The sequence below is a fragment of the Tachyglossus aculeatus genome, chromosome 9 (assembly GCF_015852505.1).
Source record: "Tachyglossus aculeatus isolate mTacAcu1 chromosome 9, mTacAcu1.pri, whole genome shotgun sequence".
NCBI lineage: Eukaryota > Metazoa > Chordata > Mammalia > Monotremata > Tachyglossidae > Tachyglossus > Tachyglossus aculeatus.
The window spans coordinates 54,488,516-54,510,513 of NC_052074.1; the positions used below are offsets into that span (position 1 = coordinate 54,488,516).

Sequence of the window (21,998 nt, forward strand, 5' to 3'; positions counted from 1 at the left end):
GCCACGTCCCAAGTGGAGCGGACGCGGATCCCCTCGGAATTCCCGTCAGGATTCCCGTCAGGATTCCCGTCCCCTCAGGATCCCCTCTCCCGCCGCCATGGGCTCCTCCCAGAGCGTCGAGATTCCCGGCGGAGGCACCGAGGGCTACCACGTCCTGCGGGTAGGTGACCGGCCTGCGAAGTCACGGCCCCCCCCATCAATCAATCAATCAATCAATCCTACTTATTGAGCGCCTACTGTGTGCAGAGCACTGTGCTAAGCGCTTGGGAAGTCCAAGCTGGCAACATCTAGAGACAGTCCCTACCCACCAGTGGGCTCACCGTCTAGAATCAAGCCTATTTATTGAGCGCCTACCGTGTGCAAGAGTACACACAGTCCTCTCCCCCCCCATAAATAATAATAATGATGGCATTTATTAAGCGCTGACTAGGTGCTAAGCACTGTTCTAAACGCTGGGGAGGTTACAAGGTGATCAGGTTGTCCCACGTGGGGGGGTTCGCAGCCTTAACCCCCATTTTACAGACGAGGGAACTGAGGCCCAGTGAAGTGACTCGCCCAGAGTCCCACAGCTGACCGTTGGCGGAGCCGGGATTTGAACCCATGACCTCTGACTCCAAATCAATCGTATTTATTGAGCGCTTACTGTGTGCAGAGCACTGGACTAAGCGCTTGGGAAGTACAGGTTGGCAACGTATAGAGACAGTCCCTACCCAACAGTGGGCTCACAGTCTAAAAAGCCCAGGCTTTTTCCACTGAGCCACGCTGCTTCTCTATATCATCTATCTATCTATCACCTGTATATATGTTTGTACATATTTATTACTCTATTTATTTTACCTGTACATGTCTATTCTATTTATTTTATTTTGTTAGTATGTTTGGTTTTGTTCTCCGTCTCCCCCTTGTAGACTGTGAGCCCACTGTTGGGTAGGGACTGTCTCTATATGTTGCCAATTTCTACTTCCCAAGCGCTTAGTACAGTGCTCTGCACATAGTAAGCGCTCAATAAATACGATTGATGATGATGATGATGATATGTTGCCAACTTGGACTTCCCAAGCGCTTAGTACAGTGCTCTGCACACAGTATGTGCTCAATAAATACGATTGATTGATTGATGACCTCTGACTCCAAAGCCCGGGCTTTTTCCACTGAGCCACGCTGCTTCTCTATATCATCTATCTATCTATCTATCACCTGTATATATGTTTGTACATATTTATTACTCTATTTTATTTGCGCATATCTATTCTATTTATTTTATTTTGTTAGTATGTTTGGTTTTGTTCTCCGTCTCCCCCTTTTAGACTGTGAGCCCACTGCTGGGTAGGGACCGTCTCTAGATGTTGCCGACTTATACTTCCCAAGCGCTTGGTACAGTGCTCTGCACACAGTAAGCGCTCAATAAATACGATTGATTGATCCCCATTTTACAGATGAGGGAACTGAGGCCCAGAGAAGTGAAGTGACTTGCCCAAAGTCCCACAGCTGACAATTGGCGGACCCGGGATTTGAACCCATGACCCAGTCTGACTCCAAAGCCCGGGCTTTTTCCACTGAGCCACGCTGCTTCTCTATATCATCTATCTATCTATCACCTGTATATATGTTTGTACATATTTATTACTCTATTGTACATATCTATTCTATTTATTTTATTTTGTTAGTATGTTTGGTTTTGTTCTCTGTCTCCCCCTTCTAGACTGTGAGCCCACTGTTGGGTAGGGACTGTCTCTATATGTTGCCAGTTTGTACTTCCCAAGCGCTTAGTACAGTGCTCTGTACACAGTACGCGCCCAATAAATACGATTGATTGATTGCCGAGCACTGGACTAAGCGCTTGGGAAGTACAAGTAAGTACACAGTAAGCGCTCAATAAGTACGATTGATTGATTACAAGTCGGCAACATCTAGAGATGGTCCCTACCCAACAGGGGGCTCACAGTCTAGAAGGGGGAGACAGACAACAGAACCAAACATATTAACAAAATAAAATAAATAGAATAGATATGCACAAGTAAAATAAATAAATAGAGTAATCAATATGTACAAAACATATATACAGGTGCTGTGGGGAAGGGAAGGAGGTAAGGCGGGGGGCCAGGCCTTCGGCGAGCCCCGGGCCTCCTCGCCCTCCTCCAATTCCAGCTTCGGCCCCCCCCCCCCCCCCCCCCCGCCACCCCGTGCCAGCCCCAGCCCCTTCCCCCGTGCCAGCCCCGGGTCTCCTCGCCCTCCTCTGCCGCCAGTTTCGGCCTCCCCCCCCCCGTGCCAGCCCCGTGCCAGCCTTGGGCCTCCTCGCCCTCCTCCGCCCCCAACTTGGGCCTCTCCCCGTGCCAGCGCCGGGTCTCCTCGCCCTCCTCCGCCCCCAACTTCGGCCTCCCCCCCCCGTGCCAGCCCCGGGCCTCCTCGCCCTCCTCCGCCCCCAACTTCGGCTTCCCCCCGTGCCAGCCTTGGGCCTCCTCGCCCTCCTCCGCCCCCAACTTCGGCCTCCCCCTGTGCCAGCCCCGGGCCTCCTCGCCCTCCTCTGCCGCCAGCTTCGGCCTCCCCCGCCGTGCCAGCCCCGTGCCAGCCTTGGGCCTCCTCGCCCTCCTCCGCCCCCAACTTGGGCCTCTCCCCGTGCCCGCGCTGGGTCTCCTCGCCCTCCTCCGCCACCAGCTTCGGCCTCCCCCCCGTGCCAGCCCCGTGCCAGCCTTGGGGCCCCTCGGCCTCCCCCTGTGCCTGCCTTGGGCGCCCTCGGCCTCCCCCCGTGCCAGCCCCGGGCCTCCTCGCCCTCCCCCGCCCCCAAGTTCGGCCACCCTCCTGTGCCAGCCCCGTGCCAGCCTCGGCTCACCTCGGCCTCCGGCGGGCTAGACCATGGCCGCTCAGTGGTGGGGGTCTTCTCCGCCCCAGGAGGGTCCGTCAGGGTTAATAATAATAATAATGTTGGTATTTGTTAAGCGCTTACTATGTGCATAGCACTGTTCCAAGTGCTGGATCCCCGAAGGCCCCACCACCTCCCAACACCTTCTCCCTCCCCTGCCCCACCTCCCCCTAACCCATAATAATAATAATAGTAATAATAATAATAATAATAATGGTGGTATTTGTTAAGCGCTTACTATGTGCAAAGCACTGTTCTAAGCGCTAGGGAGGTTACAAGGTGACCAGGCTGTCCCATGGGGGGTGCTCATAGTTTTAATCCCCATTTTACAGATGAGGCAACTGAGGCACAGAGAAGTGAAGTGGCTTGCCCAAAGTCACACAGCTTACAGTTGGTGGAGCCGGGACCTCTGACTCCAAAGCCCGGGCTCTTTCCACTGAGCCACGCTGCTTCTCCTCTCTTGCCTCCCAACCCCTCAATCAATCAATCAATCGTATTTATTGAGCGCTTACTGTGTGCAGAGCACTGTACCAAGCGCTTGGGAAGTACAAGACCCTTCCCTTTCCTTCCCTTTCCCTGCCTCCCCCTTCACCTTCAGTGGAAAGAGCCCGGGCTTTGGAGTCAGAGGTCATGGGTTCAAATCCTGGCTCCGCCACTTGTCAGCCGTGGGACTTTGGGCGAGTCACTTCACTTCTCTGGGCCTCCGTTACCTCACCTGTAAAATGGGAATGAAGACTGGGAGCCCCCCCCCGTGGGACAACCTGATTACCTTGTAACCTCCCCAGCGCTTAGAACAGTGCTTTGCACGTAGTAAGCGCTTAATAAATGTCATTATTATTATTATTATTTCCCCTCCCCGAAGGCCACCGGTGGTGGAGGCTGATTGTGGCTCAGCTCAGATTTTCCCCCAACAAAACTCGGGCACACCCACCAAAACCACCGATAACTCTTATTGGGTTTGGCTCTTCCTTTCTGGAGGGAGGGGATGGGAGGCAAATGATGCGGTGGCCCTCGCCCCGGCGCGTTCAGCCCTGAAGGGGAAGGGTGTTTAGCACCCAGGGCCTAAGCCGTTTTATTTGCCGTGGTTTCAACTGGGGACTCCGAGAATAGCAGTCATTTCATCTGAACGGCGTTTCAGAAATTAACATTGCCGGGGATATCTTCCGGGTCGGAGATTTAAAAGGTGAAACCTGACCACCGATTCTCTGTAGGCTACCGCAGACGACAGAGCAGCGTACACAAATTGGGGGTTGGCTTACATAGTCGCAGTTAGCTGGAAGGCAGAGGAGGAATAAACCGTTCTGTACTGATGTTTCCACTCCCATTTTCGTTTTTTTCTCAGCCCAAAGTGGCACGAGGGGTTGATGAATTTAACGCAAGTGATCCAGCGACGATAAGTGCAGGTTGGATGTACCGGTGTGTCTGTAGATGTACATAGTGAAGCATTGCACACAGTGGGCACTCAGTAATTACTATTACTACTACCTTGAGGTATACGTATAAACCAAGGACTGTTAAAGTTACAGAATAAGAAAAAAAAACTGCAGATGATAAAGGTATTCCGTGGCACGGAGCATCCCATCCTTATTTTCCAGCATCGCTAGCGTGCACCATTTATTAAACTCCCTCTTTTGGATGGCGCTGTTCCACTGTAAAAAGGTAATTAGCAGCCATGTGCTCAGTGACTTACAAGTCAGACAACATTGAAAGTCATGACATCAGGAGTGAAGCACCAACTTAAAGATACGTCCCAGCAGAGTGGGCTTTTGCCCCCAGTGCCATTTAGAGAGTTAATTAAAACGCAGGCCACGGGGACAGGGTCCAGAAAATGCCATTAGTTCCTAGTCAGAGCATTTTTTTTTTTTTTACTGGACAGTGTGTTTACTTACTCTGTGTACTCTCGCAAGAGCATAGTGCACTGCTCTGCACAGAGTAAGCACCAAGTAGATGTCATTGATTGGAAGTGAGAGGGTGGGTCTCCTGTCGTCCAACGTTGCCCCACATTTTGTCTTTAATACCCCCCTAGGAGGCAGGAGCTTTTTCCAGCTCCTTTGTTGAACCACATGCACCTTGCTGCCTGGTGAATCCTGACCTCTTAGGAGCTGCCGCCACACCTGGCTGATTTCCTTATTTTAGTGACTGACGTGCCCTACTGCTATTTTCCCTTGGGGAATCCGTGGTTCAATAGACTGCCCGCGAAGAAGCCTGAAACCTCAGTTAAAAATGGATAATATTCGTTGAGTTTACACAAGGAAACCCATTCTTGATTTGTAAAAAATGTGTAGGATGCATCTGTTTCTTAGACACTTATCTTGTTAGCTACCTAAGAACAGGGTGGTCCATGGGGTTGTTTTGTTGCTTCTCAATCTTAGGGCTGATAAGCTTTAGGGTTGTACAGCCAGCGCTCCCCCCACCCCTACCCAGCAAGAGTTCATCCTTATATAAATCTGATAGGTCTGGGAGTCTCTCCAATTCCCAGCTGCTGCCTGGGAACTCCTGGAAGCCTTCTGAGCTGCCCCCATCCCAACCCCCTCACCTCTCTACCAACCAGGATTCTGGCAGAGGGGTCGGGGCTGGGGGCGGGCTAAAACTGGAAGTTCTCAAACGGGAACCCATCGTGGGGAGCGAAACTGGGGCTGTGCCAGCCTCGGAGTACCCGGGCGCCAACTCCGGCCTCTCATGCTGTACGACTCGCGGTCCATTCATCAGGACCCTGAGCTTGTCAGGCCTTTAGGTTTGCCCCCAACGTATTCAGATTGAAAAATGAATTTTTCATCGTGTTTTCTTTTAGAAGACCGGAGGACACAGGGAAGATGTTTTGTGAATTGCTTACCATGAAGCAGGCCTAGAGCTGAAACTAGGGGGGAAGGGGAACTGGGTGTGCAACTCTGCCCGGGGTGCCATGATAGAGGTAGGCCAGTCCAGGCCATCCGAACTCAGTAAAGGTGGCTTGTCTGTTGCACTACAATGTACCTTCAGAAACACGTTTAATTTGTAATGTATTTACACGCATCTAAGCAAATAAGTGTGTGCGGATACAGGTGTCACGTGATCCGTTTTGAGTAGAGTATGCTTCAGATGTTTAAACTCATTAATGGAGGAAATTTAGGGAGTTGGGAGTTCTGGTCCTACTTCTGAAACTTGAACAATCTGCCTATCTTTTCTTCCTTAGTTATCCCATTAAGGGTACTATTGGTCAGATGTTGTTATTAATAATTGTGGTATTTTTTATGGTATTTGTTAGGTGCTTACTGTGTGCCAAGTATTGTACAAAGCCCTGGGGGTAGATACAAGCTAATCAGGTTGAACACGGTCCGTGGCCCGCATGGGGTGCTCGGTCTTAATCCCTATTTTACAGAGAATGTAACTGAGGCACTGAAAAGGTAGGTGACTTGCTCAAGGTCACAGAGCAGACAAGTGGCAGAGCCAGGATCAGAACCCAGGTCCTTCTGACTCCCAAGCCCCGTGCTCCATTAGGCTTCACTGCTTCCTGCTGCTAATACCTTTCATTTCTGTGACTCACTTCAAACACATTCATAAGTCTGTAAGTGTCCTAAAGATAGGGATGTAACATCTCTGAGAAGAAGAGGAAGTGAGGCATGAGGAGTGGGTGACATAGAATTAAGTCGGTGGCAGAAAGTAGATTCAGGACGTCTGATTCCTAAATCCAGTGCTCTCCAGGTTGACCATATGCTATGAGAAAATACAGCGGAAGATAATTGTGCTCTATTAATGCAGTATAAATTACTGCCATTAGCCCTTAATGCAGCTATAAAAGGGCTGAGATCGATTTATTTCGTGAATATTATTGCTGAGCAAATATAAGCCAAAATGAACAAGAGAATCAAGGTAATACAGAATTAATTGAAGCTTATTTACTCGCCACTTACATAACTTTGGTCAGTTCCATTTAACTTGCTGGAGCTTTGACAAACCAATTTCAGTGGCACCCATATTGATCGTTCCTCCTCTTACTCCAAAGTCTCTACAAAGTTCCTGTACTGCTGAATATTTCACAATTAGATTTGGGTTTAACTTCAGCAGGGGCTGCTTTGTATCAGTAGACAGATAAGAACAGTAAAATGAGAGAGCCCGTTTTGGTGATCCCTTGGAACAAAAATTTGAAACTGTTACAGCTCTCCTTTGGTGCCCTTCTTATGTGACTAGTGTATTTTAAACTTACCTTTTCATATGAACAATCAGTCAGAAGTATTTATTCAGCACCTGTTGTATGCAGTGCACCATATTAAGTTATTGGCAGAGTACAGTTGATCTTAAAGACGTGGTCCTTGCCCTCAAGTATCTTGCATTCCCTGTCAGATAATTTACAGATAAAAGGAAAGCGAGAGTGGAGATGGTTCCATGAGTTAGTGCCTAATTAGAAGGTTGTGTTGTAAGCTCCAGCCACAAGTGCTCAGGGAGGTTGTGAGTTTCCTTAGTGCTCAGATGGCCCCCAGGAGCCAAGGTGCCAGTTGGGGGACTAGAACTGGGCAGTGTAGAATTAATTGGGAAGGCATCTTGGAGGAGGCGTGCTTTGAAGATGGGGAGATCTGCGGTCTGCCGGGTTTGAAGATGGAGGGAGTTCCAGGCTGGCAAAAGGCAGTCCAGTGTGCCGAGCAGTGCACCAAGTGCTTGGAAGAGTACAATATCACAGAGTTTGTAGACACGTTGCCTGCCCACAACGAGCATACAGTCTGGAGGGGGAGAGAGGCTTGCTGATTAGTCTAAATGAAAGGGCAGAAGGTTTGAGGTTCACTGCGTTTAGAATTCAGTTGTAATCATCTCTAAGATCCGAAATCTATTCCAGGCGCACAATTGGACACGTCCGTGTAGGTGACAGCTATCAGCATTTAACTTATTTTCGCAGGATCATTTTCTTCCAGGAATGTTAGCAGGATGCTAATAGCCATCCTCTGAAAGAGTTTCCTAATGCAGGGGCAAGGAACGTATATTCAAATTCGGCTCACTTTTGGATTTAAATTGTGGGGTGCTTTCCCTTGTTTCGGTGGAGCATGGAGGTTGCAGAAGAAATCTTGATTCAAGAACTGTCCTAAGCCTTCCAGTATAAAACACTTTAGTCTGCTCTGGGGTTTATTTGGTGATGATGTGATGATTAATGCTATTGGATTCATTCACTGTCGTATTTGTTGAGCGCTTAGTGAGCAGAGCACTGCACTAAGTGCTTGGAAAGTACAATTTGGCAACAGATATAGTCCCTACCCAACAACGGGCTCACAGTCTAGAAGAGGGAGACAGACAACAAAACAAAATAAGTAGACAGTGTCAATACCATCAGAATAGATAAATAGAATTAGCTATATACTCATTAATAAAATAGAATAATATATATGAACAAATATACACAAGTGCTCTGGGGAGGGAAAGGGCAGAGGGAGGGAGTGGGGGTGGTGGGGAGGGGAGGAGGAGCAGAGGAAAAAGGGGGGATTCAGTCTGGGAAGGCTTCCTGGAGGAGGTGGGCTCTCAGTAGGGCTTTGAAAGGAGGAAGAGAGCTAGTTTGGCAGACCTGTAGGCCAGAGGGAGGACATGGGCCAGGGGTCGACGGCGGAACAGGCGAAAACGACGCACAGTGAGGAGGTTAACGGCAGAGGAGTGGAGGGAGCGGGCTGGGCTGTAGAAGGAGAGAAGGGAGGTGTGATGGGAGGGGGTGAGGTGACGGACAGCTTTGAAGCCAATAGTGAGGAGTTTTTGCCTCATGCGAAGGTTGATAGGCAACCACTGGAGATTTTTGAGGGGAGGGACATGCTTATAGCGTTTCTGTAGAAAGATAATCCGGGCAGCAGAGTGAAGTATAGACTGAAGTGGGGAGAGACAGGAGGATGGGCGATCAGAAAGGAGGCTGATGCAGTAGTCCAGTCAGGATAGGATGAGAGATTGAAACCAACAAGGCAGCGGTTTGGATGGAGAGGAAAGGGTGGATCTTGGTGATGCTGTAAAGGTGAGATCAGCAGGTTTTGGTGACGGATTGGATGTGTGGGGTGAATGAGAGAGCGGAGTCGAGGATGACACCAGGGTTGCGGGCCTGTGAGACGAGAAGGATGGTAGTGCCATCCATAGTGACTGGAAAGTCAGGGAGAGGGCAGGGTTTGGGAGGGAAGATAAGGAGCTCAGTCTTGGACATGTTGAGTTTTAGGTGGTGGGCGGACATCCAGGTGGAGATGTCTTGAAGGCAGGAGAGAGAACTGGGGAGGAGGTGTAGATTTGGGTGTCATCTGTGTAGAGATGATAGTTGAAGCTGTGGGAGCGAATGAGTTCACCAAGGGAGTGAGTATAGATGGAGAACAGAAGGGGACCAAGAACTGACCCTTGAGGAATAAGGGGATGAGAGGGGGAGGAGGAGCCTGTGAAGGAGACTGAGAATGTACAGCTAGAGAGATGAGGAGAGCCAGGAGAGAATGAAGGCCATGAAGCCAAGGTTGGATAGCGTGTTGAGGAGAAGGGGATGGTCCTGTGTGCAGAGCACTGAACTAAGTCCTTGGGAGAGTACAGTACAAGAGTGGGTATGGGTAGACACGTTCCCTGCCCATAATGAGCTTACAGTCTAAATGGGGAGGTGGACATTAATATAAATAATCTGTAAAATATAATTTATAGTTATATAGTGAGGCCACTGCATGGGGTTGCAGTGCACTAAAGTGATGACATCACCGACTAAGTTCCTTGTGGGGCGGGAACATGTGTTTGCTAATTGTTGTATTGCACCTCTCCTGAGCACTTAGTACAGTGCTCTATGAGCAGTAAGCGCTCAATAAATACCATCGATTGTAGGCAGATAGGAAAACTGTCATGACTAAAGACCGCGTTTGTCTTATCAAGATCAGTGTAGGATAGACCAGCTCACCGAGATTAGCAAAAAGAAAAGGGCAGGAATGAGGGAGAGGGACTGAAAGAGGAATTGTGCCCACACAGATAAGAAGAACCCCTCAGCAGGCACCGGTGAAATCCGAATAAAACAGCCGGAGTCCATCATTCTCCAGACGCTTCCCCACGGTGGGCTCCCCACTAGCACCCCCACTGTACCCACACTATGTACAGGGTTTGCTCCCAGGACTTTCTGGCCCCGGGATGACTCCCTGCTGGAACCCCTGGGGAGCAGCACTGTCTGTGGGGACCCAGGCCGGGCTGGGGGCTGCTCAGGAGACCCACTGTTGGGTAGGGACTGTCTCTATATGTTGCCAACTTGTACTTCCCAAGCTCTTAGTACAGTGCTCTGCCCACAGTAAGTGCTCAATAAATACGATTGATTGATTGATTGGACTGACTCCCTGCTTTGGCGCCATTACCAGCACAGTCCTTAGCCATAGTAGGAATTCTGGGAGTCCTTGGAATAGACTATCCAACTCTCACATGGCACCAGGAGACATTGGGGCTCTTGACCTCTAGGAACAGGCCAGATGACATACTTGGCCCCGTGGTTGCGGGGTGGGGCAGTGTGTGGTATGTGACAGTCACCCTTGGTGCTTGGTAATCTAGCTTTACTTCTGTTTATTCTGATGACTTGACACCTGTCCACAGGTTTGGTTTTGTTGTCCGTCTCCCCGTTCTAGACTGTGAGCCCGTTGTTGGGTAGGGACCATCTCTATTTGTTGCTGAATTGTACTTTCCAAGCGCTTAGTACAGTGCTCTGCACACAGTAAGCGCTCAATAAATATGATTGAATGAATGGTAATGACACCAGCTGGACCAGGGTGGATTCCAGGGAAGGCCTGGACACACGGATAGGGAGGAGGAGGGAAAAGCAGGGAGATGCAGGCCCGTTTCTCTGTGGACTCGTTGCCCCGTTCAGTCTCAAGGTTGTGTCGTGACCCGGCAGGTTGCCCAAGCCAAGCTGGAGGACCCCCAGAGGAAAGAAAAATGCAAGTCCAGTGCACGTTGGGAACTTAATCAATCAATCAATCAATCAATCGTATTTATTGAGCGCTTACTATGTGCAGAGCACTGTACTAAGCACTTGGGAAGTACAAATTGGCAACACATAGAGACAGTCCCTACCCAGCAGTGGGCTCACAGTCTAAAAGGGGGAGACAGAGAACAGAACCAAACTTACCAACAAAATAAAATAAATAGGATAGAAATGTACAAGTGAAATAAATAAATAAATAAATAGAGTAATAAATATGTACTTAAGTGAAACTGAGCAGGCTAGGGACTGATTGTGGTTAACCCTGGGTTTTATCGCCAAGGTTTCTCCTCCCCAATTTGTCACCATTTCGGTTTATGATCTCCTCCCTCCGGGAGATTGAAGATTGTGCCTAATTTTTTTCCCTATGGTATTTGTTAAGCACTTACTATGTGTCAGGCACTGTTCTAAGCGCTGGGGTAGATAAAGCTAATCAGGTTGGCCACAGTCCCTGTTCCACATGGAGCTCCCAGTCTTAATCCCCATTTTACAGAGCAGGTAACCGAGGCCCAGAGAAGTGAAGTGACTTGCCCAAGGTCACACAGCAGACAAGTGGCAGAACCAGGATAAGAACCCAGACCTGTGCTCCGTCTACTAGGCCTTTTTGGTAGAGTACTTATATTTCGTAGGTAGAAAGTGGGGGGGCAGGGCCCGTAGTCCATGTGTGTGCAAACACGCAGTGTGTATGACCCAGGCTGCTAGAGACTGGAAGCCTTGGGCTTTCTTCTCCCACATGCTGCTGGAGCGTCTGTGCTTTTTTCCGCCTGATCCTCATCACAGGCGACAGGGCTTACGCCGCCCTCCTGCTGGTCCTGATGGACTGACCATCTCCCTCCCCCAAAGAACCACTGACTCGAGCGCTCTCGGGTCCCCCAGTGATAGCCCCGGCCGTCCGCTTCCTCCGCTTCCTTCCACGTTGTGCCTGCCCCATCCCGTTCCCCTGGCTCTCGGGGTCCAGCCGCCGCCGCAGCAGCAGCATCCTTGTATAACTTACCTAAACTGCCAGAGTAAGTGGAGGAGGCAGGGGCAGAGGGGACAAAAAGGCGCCAGTGGCCCAGCAGAAGCCCAAGCCCCAGCTTGCCCCCCTCAACTAAGCACCAATCCCCTTCACCCCATCATCTTCTCCTCGTAGCAAAGCAGCATGGCCCAGTGGGTAGTGCACAGGCCCAGGAGTTAGAGGACCTAGGTTTTAGCTTTGGTATTGCTTCCTGCCTGCTTTGTGACCTTTGGCAAGTCACTCGACTTCTCTGTGCACTCAACTGTAAAAATGGGGATTACAGCCTACTCCCTCCTAGACTGTCAGCCCCCTGTGGGGCAAAGTCTGCATCTGACCTGATTAACTTGTCTACTCCAGTGCTTAGAACGGTGCTTGACACATAATAAATGCTTAAAAAGGTACCACAATAAAATATAGTGTTCGCTCTGTTTGCAGTACCCCAGATTAAAATAGTCAATGGTATTTATTGAGTGCTTTCTGTGTGCAGAGCACTGTATTATTAAGCACTTGGGAAAGTACAGTACAGCAAAGTTGGTAGACGTGATTCCGGCCCACAAGAAGCTTACAAATCTACAGGGAGTGACAGACCTTAGAGTACAAGAATATTTACATAAGTAAGTATGGGAGTGGGGAAAGTATCAAAGTGCTTATGGCCAAGTTCATTGACAGAGAGAGCTTGAAGGACTTACTCTGTAAAGACGGCTTGAAGGAGCTGTGATTTTAGGAGGGTTTTTAAAGGTGAGGAGAGTGGTGGATTGTCAGGAAGGGAGGAGGTGGGCAAGGGGTCTGTGGTGGGACAGACCCATGAGATCGAGGTACAGAGCATAGGTTGGTATTAGAGGAATGGAGTGTGCAGGCTAGGTTGGAGTAGGAGAGCAGCGAGGCGAGGTAGGAGGGGGCAAGGTGATTGAGCGCCTTAAAGCCGACAGTGAGGAGTTTCCATTTGATGTGGAGGTGGATGGTCAACCACTGGAGGTTTTTGAGGCGTGGGGAGTTATGGCCGCCAGCCATGGAAAGAGTTTGTGAAACTCACCTTTTCAGATATTTTAACCTCATGAGTTAATAAGCAAGGTTGAGGTTAATCAATACTTGTATCGCAGCCCTCTTGAAAAATGTGCATTTGGAGGAAAGTGCCCATTAAGATGGGTGTTGCTCTTTCTTCTAGTCAGTAAGAACAAACAGTTCGGTCATGGTAGAAGGCCTCTTCTGCATGGACATAAAAATGACAACTTCGATAACTGTCATTAGAGAGGCTCTAGAACATTTCTTAAAAAATCACCAGTGCATTTCAAGGTGAGTAATTTCGTTTTTGAAAGGAGAGTGTGTTGTTGCTAGTTTTGCTTCAGAAGAACTGTTTGTTTGGGAAGGTTCTGGATGTGCTTTGGGATCTGCCCCGAGGCAGGGTGCGGCATGGTCATGTGATTCTGCTCAGTTTGGACAGTAAAGTGACACTCATGGTTTGATTTTTTTTTTAAGCTAATATCCTTCTGATTCCCCTTCAATAATGAGAAAATGGAGCTGTGGGGTCTTTTAAAATGATTTCAGAAGCCAAAACGACCATTATCTATCGTTTGATGCCGTGCTCCATGTCAGACCGAGGGCCTGCTGCCTCTTTTTAAAAATTAACGGTATTTAAGAGCTTATTATGTGTCAAGCACTGTTCTAAGCACTGGGGTAGATACAGGTTTGTCAGGTTGAACCACAGTCCCTGTCCCATATGGGACTCACAGTCTGTTGGAAGGAGGAGGATTTAATCCCCATTTTACATTTACACTTTCTAAGGCACAGAAAAGTTAAAATGATTTGCCCAAGATTACACAGCAAGCAGTTGGCAGAGCTGGAACTAGAATCAACTAGAATCAAGGTCCTCCAGCTCCCAGGCCAGTGCTCTGTCCACTAGGCCACAGTGCCTCTCTGATCAGTGTATTAAAAACGTTACAATGGTTCATCTTCTCTTGTCTACAGAGTGTGATTAGCTTTACCAGTGTTTTAAATGTAAACATTCAATCAATCAGTCAATCAATCGTATTTATTGAGCGCTTACTGTGTGCAGAGCACTGTACTAAGCGCTTGGGAAGTACAAGTTGGCAACATATAGAGACAGTCCCTACCCAACAGTGGGCTCACAGTCTAGAAGCATTCGTTTCAAGTCAATTAGCCCCCTTTGATATTTTTGAAAATATTGATGCAATCTCCTGCATTTGTAAGGAAACAATTAAATTTAATGCCCAAGTTCTAAAACGTAATTGTAAGTTTCACTGTGCTTTAGATTGCTTGGCTACAGTGCTGGTGAGTGCATTAATTGAAAGACTCAGTATAATTAAAGACCTTCCCTGAGAAATTTAGTTTTTCTGTCATTCAGTTGTCTTGTTATCACTAGCAAACCAGGAGCAATACGTTTCTTTCACATTAGTATTTAAACTAGAATTGAAAATGGGCTGATATCAGTTTGGCCGCTGGTCAACTGTGTGTTCTATTCTGTGGTTTCAGTTGGCCTCAGTTTCACAGCTTTGAATAATGTTTGCCCAACTGCCCTTCCCGACTTTTCAGGAACTCTGGCCCGCCACCAGCTCTCTGAAGCAAAACGCTGGTTCAGAAAGGCGTCCCCACCCCACTGGCCACTGGCCCGGCTCCAGCCAACTGCCGTTGACCGTCAAATTTGTTATCCCCTGCTGCTGTTAATGTCTTTGCCAGTCCAGGGACCCTAATGGTCTCCTCAGCATTTCCTCTAAGGGAAGTGGGCCGAGGGGGGAGTGCACGAAAGAGGAGGAGGAGAACAGGGGTTAGAGAGAATCAGCAGCAGCAAAAGAAGGAAAAAGGAGAACTTGAGAAAGAAAAGAGGAGAAGGGAGGATGCTAGGGAACAGGGAAAGTCAAGCAGAGGAGAATGAAACTGCAGTGGGGAGGGCAGGCGGGGTGGGGGTGGGGGGGAAGACAGGGAATAATTAAGTCACTGCATCTAGTCCTTTAATGGGTTTTTTTTTCCCCCAAAGCTGGAATTATTTTTGTTGTTGACCATGTAAATTTGTCATTAGACTGTGAGCCCACTGTTGGGTAGGCACTGTCTCTATATGTTGCCAACTTGTACTTCCCAAGCGCTTAGTACAGTGCTCTGCACACAGTAAGCGCTCAGTAAATACGATTGATTGATTATGAATAGCAGAGTGATAATAATAATTGTGGTCTCTATTCAGGTACTTACTATGTGCCAGGTACTGTATTAAGTGCTGAGGTGGATATAAGCAAATTGGTTTGGACGCAGTCCCTGTCCCCCGTGGGACTCCCCGTTTTAATCCCCATTTTACAGAAAAGGTAACTGAGGAACAGAGAAGTGAAGTGTCTTGCCTAAGGCCACACAGCAGACAAGAGGTGGAGCCGAGATTAGAACCCAGGTCCTTCTGACTTTCAGGCCCATGCTCGATCCAGTAGGCCAAACTGCTTCAGAAGTAATGTAGCTAGAAAGAATCTTTTAATCGTTCAGAATGTGGCATAGTAAGCACTTAACCAGTACCATAATCATTATTATTATTGGACCCACCCTCCGCTGCTCCACTTTGAGCGGGCTGCGTGCAGTAGACCTTCTCACCTACCTTTTCTGCTCAGAGCCAAATGGGGATGGTATGATTCTCACTGGGAGTCCGGGGCAGTTAGCTGTTGATTGTCCTTGTGTGGTGTTGATTCTAGGCCGATCGCTCAGCCCCACGGTGATGTCATTGTTCGTGGTACCGGTGCTTATGTTGTCAACTTGTACTTCCCAAGAGCTTAGTACAGTGCTCTGCACACAGTAAGCGCTCAATAAATATGATTGATTGATCAGGTTGAAACTTCAAATCTTTCAGCTCGGGGTACCATGGTCAGGGTGGAGCGCCGGTCCGGGGAGACTGCCGAGACCCTCCGGTGAACTCGGGTCTGTTGCCAGCCCTTCCCTACCACTCCACGGGCGGCAGAGAGCATCAGGATAGATGGTGACCGGGCCGGAACCCTTAGCAATTTAAATATAGCCTTGCTTTATTAGTGTAGTGTAGTAGATGGCAAATGAAGAGGGATTTGCTTTCTGGGGAGGCCAGTGAAGTCGGACCACTGGACCTCCTGTGCCCCCCTCATATGGCCCTGTCCACATAAATAACAAACTCCGTGGCCAAAATTGTGCACCGAAGGAAACGAACATGGAGGGAAAATTAATTTCAAGGCTCATTAGAAACAGAGGGGAATGGATGTTTTCACCAAATAAAGGGAAAAGGCATAGTTAAGGAAGTATTAATTTTGAGGTATTTATTCAGAATTCACATTGAGCTGATGAATCTCTGAGAGAGAGGTCCTGAGGGATTTCTTTTTGGAAGGTAATTGTGAAGCACTTCCTATGTGTCAAACACTGTTCTGACCATTCTGGCAGATGCAACTAAATTAGGTTGGGCACAGCCCCGGTCCCTCGGGGCTCACAGTCTACGGAGAACCGGAGAATTGAGGTACAGAGATGTGAAGTGACTACTCCAAGGTCACACGGCAAGCATTTAGCAGGGCCGAGATTAGACCCAGCTCCTCTGATTTACCTGGGCTCAAGCTCTATCCCCTAAGCCATGCAGCTTCTCACTGAATTGAAATGGAAAAGCTTCCACTCTATCTTCAGATGGGTAATGACTTCTTGGGACAGGTAGTGAATGAAATAAATCTTACTACATTGAGGTGGTACTCTACTGAAACTGTCATTTGGATTGACTTCCTTGGTCAATGTAGGAGGTGGTTTAGCAACGGTATCTCAGAATCCTCGTCCTCGTCCTGTTTTTACACACCTGGCCCATCAGCTGTTGGCAGGAGGCTGGGGAGGTGGTGACCCCTGGGCTAGAGGTAGCACCGGTGGAGCAGGGAAAACCCTGAAAATGATTCCCTTAACCCTCAGTGGGATCATTGTTGTGAGTTGATTGGCTTCGGCTGAATCACATTCTCCCCCTTCCCATCCTTTCTGATTGTGAACCTCCTAGACTTAGACAAAAAAGGGAGACTGATCTGAATCGGTGCAAAGCCTGAATCTGTGCAAGTGTTCTTTAAGAAGGCAGTTTTATTTCAGAATGTCCCTCTCCTCCACATGAATCTCCACGAAGGAGATTCATTCAGACTGATTGCAGTTTGAAAACTCCCATCAGATTCTGACTTGTTCTTGCCTTTTCCCTACTTCTCTCCAATTTGCTCTGCAAGTCTCTCCCACCCCATTCGTTACCCTTTCCCCCCCTTCGCCTCACTGTCTCCCCTCTCCTTGCTAGACCATTCCTCCTCAGCTGATGCTTTTGCAGTAAATTTTCTGATATGGGTGACCACAAATTATAAATCAAGGAGGTCCAAATTTTTGAGGTTTTACCGTAGCGGTATTGGAAAATTGTGTTACTAGGATTTAGCACAATTCAAAGTTAGACCCTCAAGAAGGGATATCACCTCTCTGTTTTAAGAGGAGTGTTACTAAAATGCATTGTTTATTTAGTAAATCAAGCTCTCCTACAGTTGAAAGTTAATATATGTAAATTGTTCAGGGATTGTAATTTGCGCTTTTCAGTTGGCATTTTTGTTTTCCCTCCGTAGGTACAAGAGAATTCACCAGGACACAGAGCTGGACTGGAGCCCTTCTTTGATTTTATTGTTTCCATCAATGGTTCAAGATTAGTAAGTTCATTACGTTTTGTAACCCTTTGAAAATGAAACTTTTCAAAACTCTATCAGTATTTTGGTTTTGCTAAGTAAAAGAAGTAGGGTATTTTTTTAATTGGGATTTCTACTGTGCTTTAAGTATGTCATTAGCAGGTAATGTGGAAATGTCTACTAAAATCACTTCTCCTTTTCTACGGCAAACTTACATTAGATCCAAATAAGGAGGCTTATTCAAAGAGTGCAAACTCCTCATAGTTGGGGTTAGTTTGATTGTCGGTGAAGAATGCTTTAGGAGCAGATCAAGTGGATTTGTAAATTTTTCCCAATAAGCTTGTCATAGGAATTCTTCACACCAAGAATGTACAGCTTGCTCTGTTACTTTTATTTTATAGAACAGTGACACATGTTAAATGGGTCCTTTCTTGCTCCATTTTGCCACCCTTACTGGCTACCCTGCTTAGTTAAATGATAATGATGGTACTTGTTGAGCAAGTGGTTAACAGATACTGCGTAGTAACCCCCAGGCACTGTACTAAGTGCTGGGGTGGATACAAGCACATCGGTTTGGACACTGCCCCGTATCTGCGCGCCCTGCCAAGCTGGGTTAGAGGTTTCGGCCACCTGTTGGAGTGGGGAGCAGCCGGCTGTCTGTCCAGCCTGCTCGGGAGGGTCAGCAAGCCTCAGATTCCTCACCCCCACCCCATCCAAACTTCCCAGCCATAGCTGTGATGGCTTTGAAATCCCACCGGAGCGAGGAGGGGGCCCAAGTTGGTGCTTGAGCGGGCCTTTGGGGGATTTAAAACTCCAGGCGCTTGTCTGGTCACACCCATACGAAACACGTGACACCTCAGGCGATGGAGAGGGCAAACGCACACCCAAAAAATGTTGAGCCAAATAGGAGAGATGTGAGAGGCTGGGCGAAGACCTGGTATTTCTGCTAGTAGCGTCTGAAGACGAGAGCAGAAAGTTTGTGGCCCGAATCTTCAGAATTTGGTTGTATTAAGGAAGTACACCTCCCAGATGTGATCAGCTGAGCCTTGGGATTTGGGGGGGACATTTTTCCAACCCTGTCAAAACAGCACTTCATTCAAGCATGAAGAAACCAATCCCTTATTCCCCATCTATCCTGTACCTCCCTGCTCCATCACCCCAACCTGAAATCTGCATTTTGAAATCAAGGTTAGTCCAGCATTGGCAGTGGCAAGAAAACTTCCCAGAGCATCCACTTTCTGGGCTTTTCTTCTGCATCAGTCAATCAGTTGGTATTTATTGAGCGCTTGCTATGTGCGGAGCACTGTACCAAGCACTTGGGAGAGTGTAGTTCAGTAGAGTTGGTAGACACAGGTATCTTACAGACTGGAGGGACAGGCAGACATTAAAACAAATTGCAGGTGGATTTTGTGGGTGCATAAATGGTGGGTGTAGGGGGCGGGTGGGGATGAAAATTGAACTGTGTGAAGTTCCATGGAAGTGCCAAGTGTCCGTTCCGGAGTTAGGTTTTCAAGTTCTTAATTTTAGCAGGTCCTTTTTGTTATTTGTAAAAGTAGAGATTTTTGCCTTTTTTGTCGTCCACCCGGGAGAAATATTAGTCATTTTTTAATATAGTAATTGCTGCTGTTTTTCCAATTGGTATGTAAAAACGTTCTTCTCTGTCTTCTGGTGCTCCCGTCTTCTCTATTTTGATGCTTGAAATGACTAATAGGGTTATTATAGGAGGCGTAATTTGAGAGTAGGTAATGCCAATTCCCCCCCGCCCCCCCCCCAAAAAAAAAATTCTTTTTATTTACAGAATAAAGACAATGACACCCTCAAGGATCTGCTGAAAGCAAATGTTGAAAAGCCTGTCAAAATGCTTGTCTACAGCAGCAAAACACTGGAGCTGAGGGAAACGTCCGTCACTCCTAGTAACATGTGGGGTGGCCAGGGCTTGTTGGGCGTCAGCATTCGTTTCTGCAGCTTCGATGGAGCCAATGAAAATGTCTGGCATGTATTGGTAGGTGTCATCTTCAGACTGCTTCTCCTTAGGACCTGAAAAAGAAGCTTTTGAAGAGCTCTGCCTCATTGAATTTTTACAACAATCTTAGTTTAGAAAACACGTTAAAATGGTGATGCCAGGGGCTATATAGATCATCATCAATCATCAATTGTATTTATTGATTGATTAATCAATAAATACGATTGATGATGATGATATAGATCATTTGTTGGATTCTACTTGCTGATGCAGGCATAAAAATTCTAAATGCCTACTAGTACTCACGGCGCACTGCTTCCGTGGTAGAACTTTTTTTCCATTTTGTAGTTGAGATCTGGGTTAGCTAAAAACTTGGAGGAACATTGTGTCTTCAGCATATTTTGGTGTTCTCATTTTGGGCTTTTTTTTGGCCCTTTTTGTCTCCTAAGGAAGTCGAATTGAATTCTCCGGCTGCTTTGGCTGGTCTTAGACCTCACAGCGATTACATCATTGGAGCGGATACTGTCATGAATGAGGTACTGTAGTGATTCAGTTGTGTCATCTGTTTTCAAAGATGAAATTTCAGGCTATTTTCTTGCCCTAAAGGGTCCTTACCTCAGGGTGGGAGGGGTATGCTGTTGAAGCCACTGAGCCCGTAGACCTCAAAGGGTGAGATGCTATCCCCAAAGCACTTCTGGCTGGCTCTCACTGGCTCTTTGCTGTCATATCTTGGCAATCAGGTTTTTTCATTCAAAATTAAAGCATATGTAAGTGACCCTGCAACATTCCTTTTTTTTTTTTTTTCCAGTCTGAAGACCTGTTCAGCCTTATTGAAACCCACGAAGCAAAACCGTTGAAACTGTATGTGTATAACACAGACACCGATAATTGTCGAGAAGTGATAATCACACCAAATTCCGCTTGGGGAGGAGAAGGCAGGTAAGTTTATTTGATGTAGGAAATCATGGCTACTTAAATTTCCTTAATTAGAGGTGCAGTATATAGTTACCACTTAATTCTAGGTTCCCAATTTCAGCAGATAACATTCTGAAAACTGAAATATGTGGGATATATGTTACATTTTTTTTTTTAAGGTGGCAAAATGTTGTAGCTCTGTGGTCCATGCCATAGTAAACCCTGTATTGGTTTTGTTCATTTTGGAGTTCATGGATCATTAGTCACAAAAGGGCTCTTTTTCTTTTATGGTATTTAAGTTTGAGGCCGTCCATGTCCCCCATAGGGCTCACAGTCTTAATCCCCGTTTTACAAATGAGGTAACTGAGACATGGAGAAGTGACTTGCCCAAGGTCACAGAGCAGAGTGGTGGTCCTGGGATTAGAACCCAGGTCCTTCTGACTCCTAAACTCGTGCTGTGTCCACCAGACCACGCTGCCCTTAATTGGCAGGTAACTGTAAGCTATGGTTGTAGTCCCAGCTCTGTGTCTCAGTTTCTTTGTGAAGTGGCCCACCTTCACTGATGATGTTGGGAGGGTAACTGAGCTAATTGCTGTGCGCTCTGGAAAAATTAAAAAGCTCAATATTAACGCAAATACATCCTTAAAGGAAATAATCAACAGGAGAATGGGGTGTTGTTAATAGTTCTAACTCATCAGGACTCAACTCCCCCAGGAACTAGGGGTAGACCTTATAGTGCAGTTTTATTTGTCAGTTTGTACTCTTCTTATGCTTCCTGAGAGATTAAGAATATCTTCTGTGGGAACCACTAACCGAATGGTTCTTACAGACAGGGTGAAACTTGTGCTTTCAACATCCACAAGATTGATGAGCTCAGTTATGATTGTTGTCATTTATATCTTGCATGTGGAATACTCACCAGACTAGGTCAAAAAGTTCCATTTTAATTTTGGTACAGCCCCTAGCTTTCTGACTTGGGGCAGGCCAAATGACTCTGTCACCCAGTATCTCCACCTATACAATTGGAAGAGGTACCTTTTCCACAGAGGTGATGGGTACAGTAAAGAACCTGGGGTGAAGCACTTTGAGCTCTCTGGAGAGGAGTAAAGACAGGCCCTGATTGCTCTAAATCTATAGAATAATTTGGAAAATGTGATGTCTTTAAAGCCTAGGGTGTGGCATTGGATACGGCTACTTACACCGAATACCTACTCGCCCATTTGAAGAGGGAAAGAAGATTTCTCTTCCAGGACAGATGGCCAATGCACCCATCACACCCCTGAAAGATGGATTTACAGAGGTAAGGAAGATGCTTCACTGCATCCTAATTGATTTTCACCAAGAGCTCTGAGCACAACCTGGAGGTGCAGTTAAGAGATATAGGTACTCTCTGTTCCGCTCTGGATGCGGGTTCTTCGTACACATTTAGGCCAGAACGAGCGCATCCCTCTGACAACACCCATCTTTATAGGGATGCAGAGCAACGGGGTTTTGGAAATGGTGCTTATATGCAACATGGGGCCTGGGGGAAAGCGTACTGCAACTCAAGTTTTCCTTAATTTGGGGTTGCCCTTATGGTCTAGAAGAAGTGGGGAATAGAGGAATAGCCCAACTACCTCAGGTAAGTCAAGGAAGAGGCACCTGATGACTGCCTCTCCTCTCACTGACATTGACATTTAGTCCAGGGTCTAGTATTCCTTCATTCAATCAAATTATTC

At 47.4% G+C, this 21,998-nt stretch overlaps 1 protein-coding gene across 1 annotated transcript in view; it reads left to right on the top strand.

Moving 5' to 3' along the window:
• GORASP2 (golgi reassembly stacking protein 2) overlaps positions 1 to 21,998 on the top strand; it is a 25,302-nt gene continuing 3,304 nt past the window's right edge. Inside the window, exons 1-6 of the mRNA XM_038751483.1 lie at positions 1 to 160; positions 17,346 to 17,426; positions 19,201 to 19,404; positions 19,815 to 19,901; positions 20,174 to 20,304; positions 21,448 to 21,580. Of these exons, the coding sequence (XP_038607411.1) occupies positions 98 to 160; positions 17,346 to 17,426; positions 19,201 to 19,404; positions 19,815 to 19,901; positions 20,174 to 20,304; positions 21,448 to 21,580 (699 nt within the window). The 5' untranslated portion in view covers positions 1 to 97. The remainder of the gene's footprint in view (positions 161 to 17,345; positions 17,427 to 19,200; positions 19,405 to 19,814; positions 19,902 to 20,173; positions 20,305 to 21,447; positions 21,581 to 21,998) is intronic.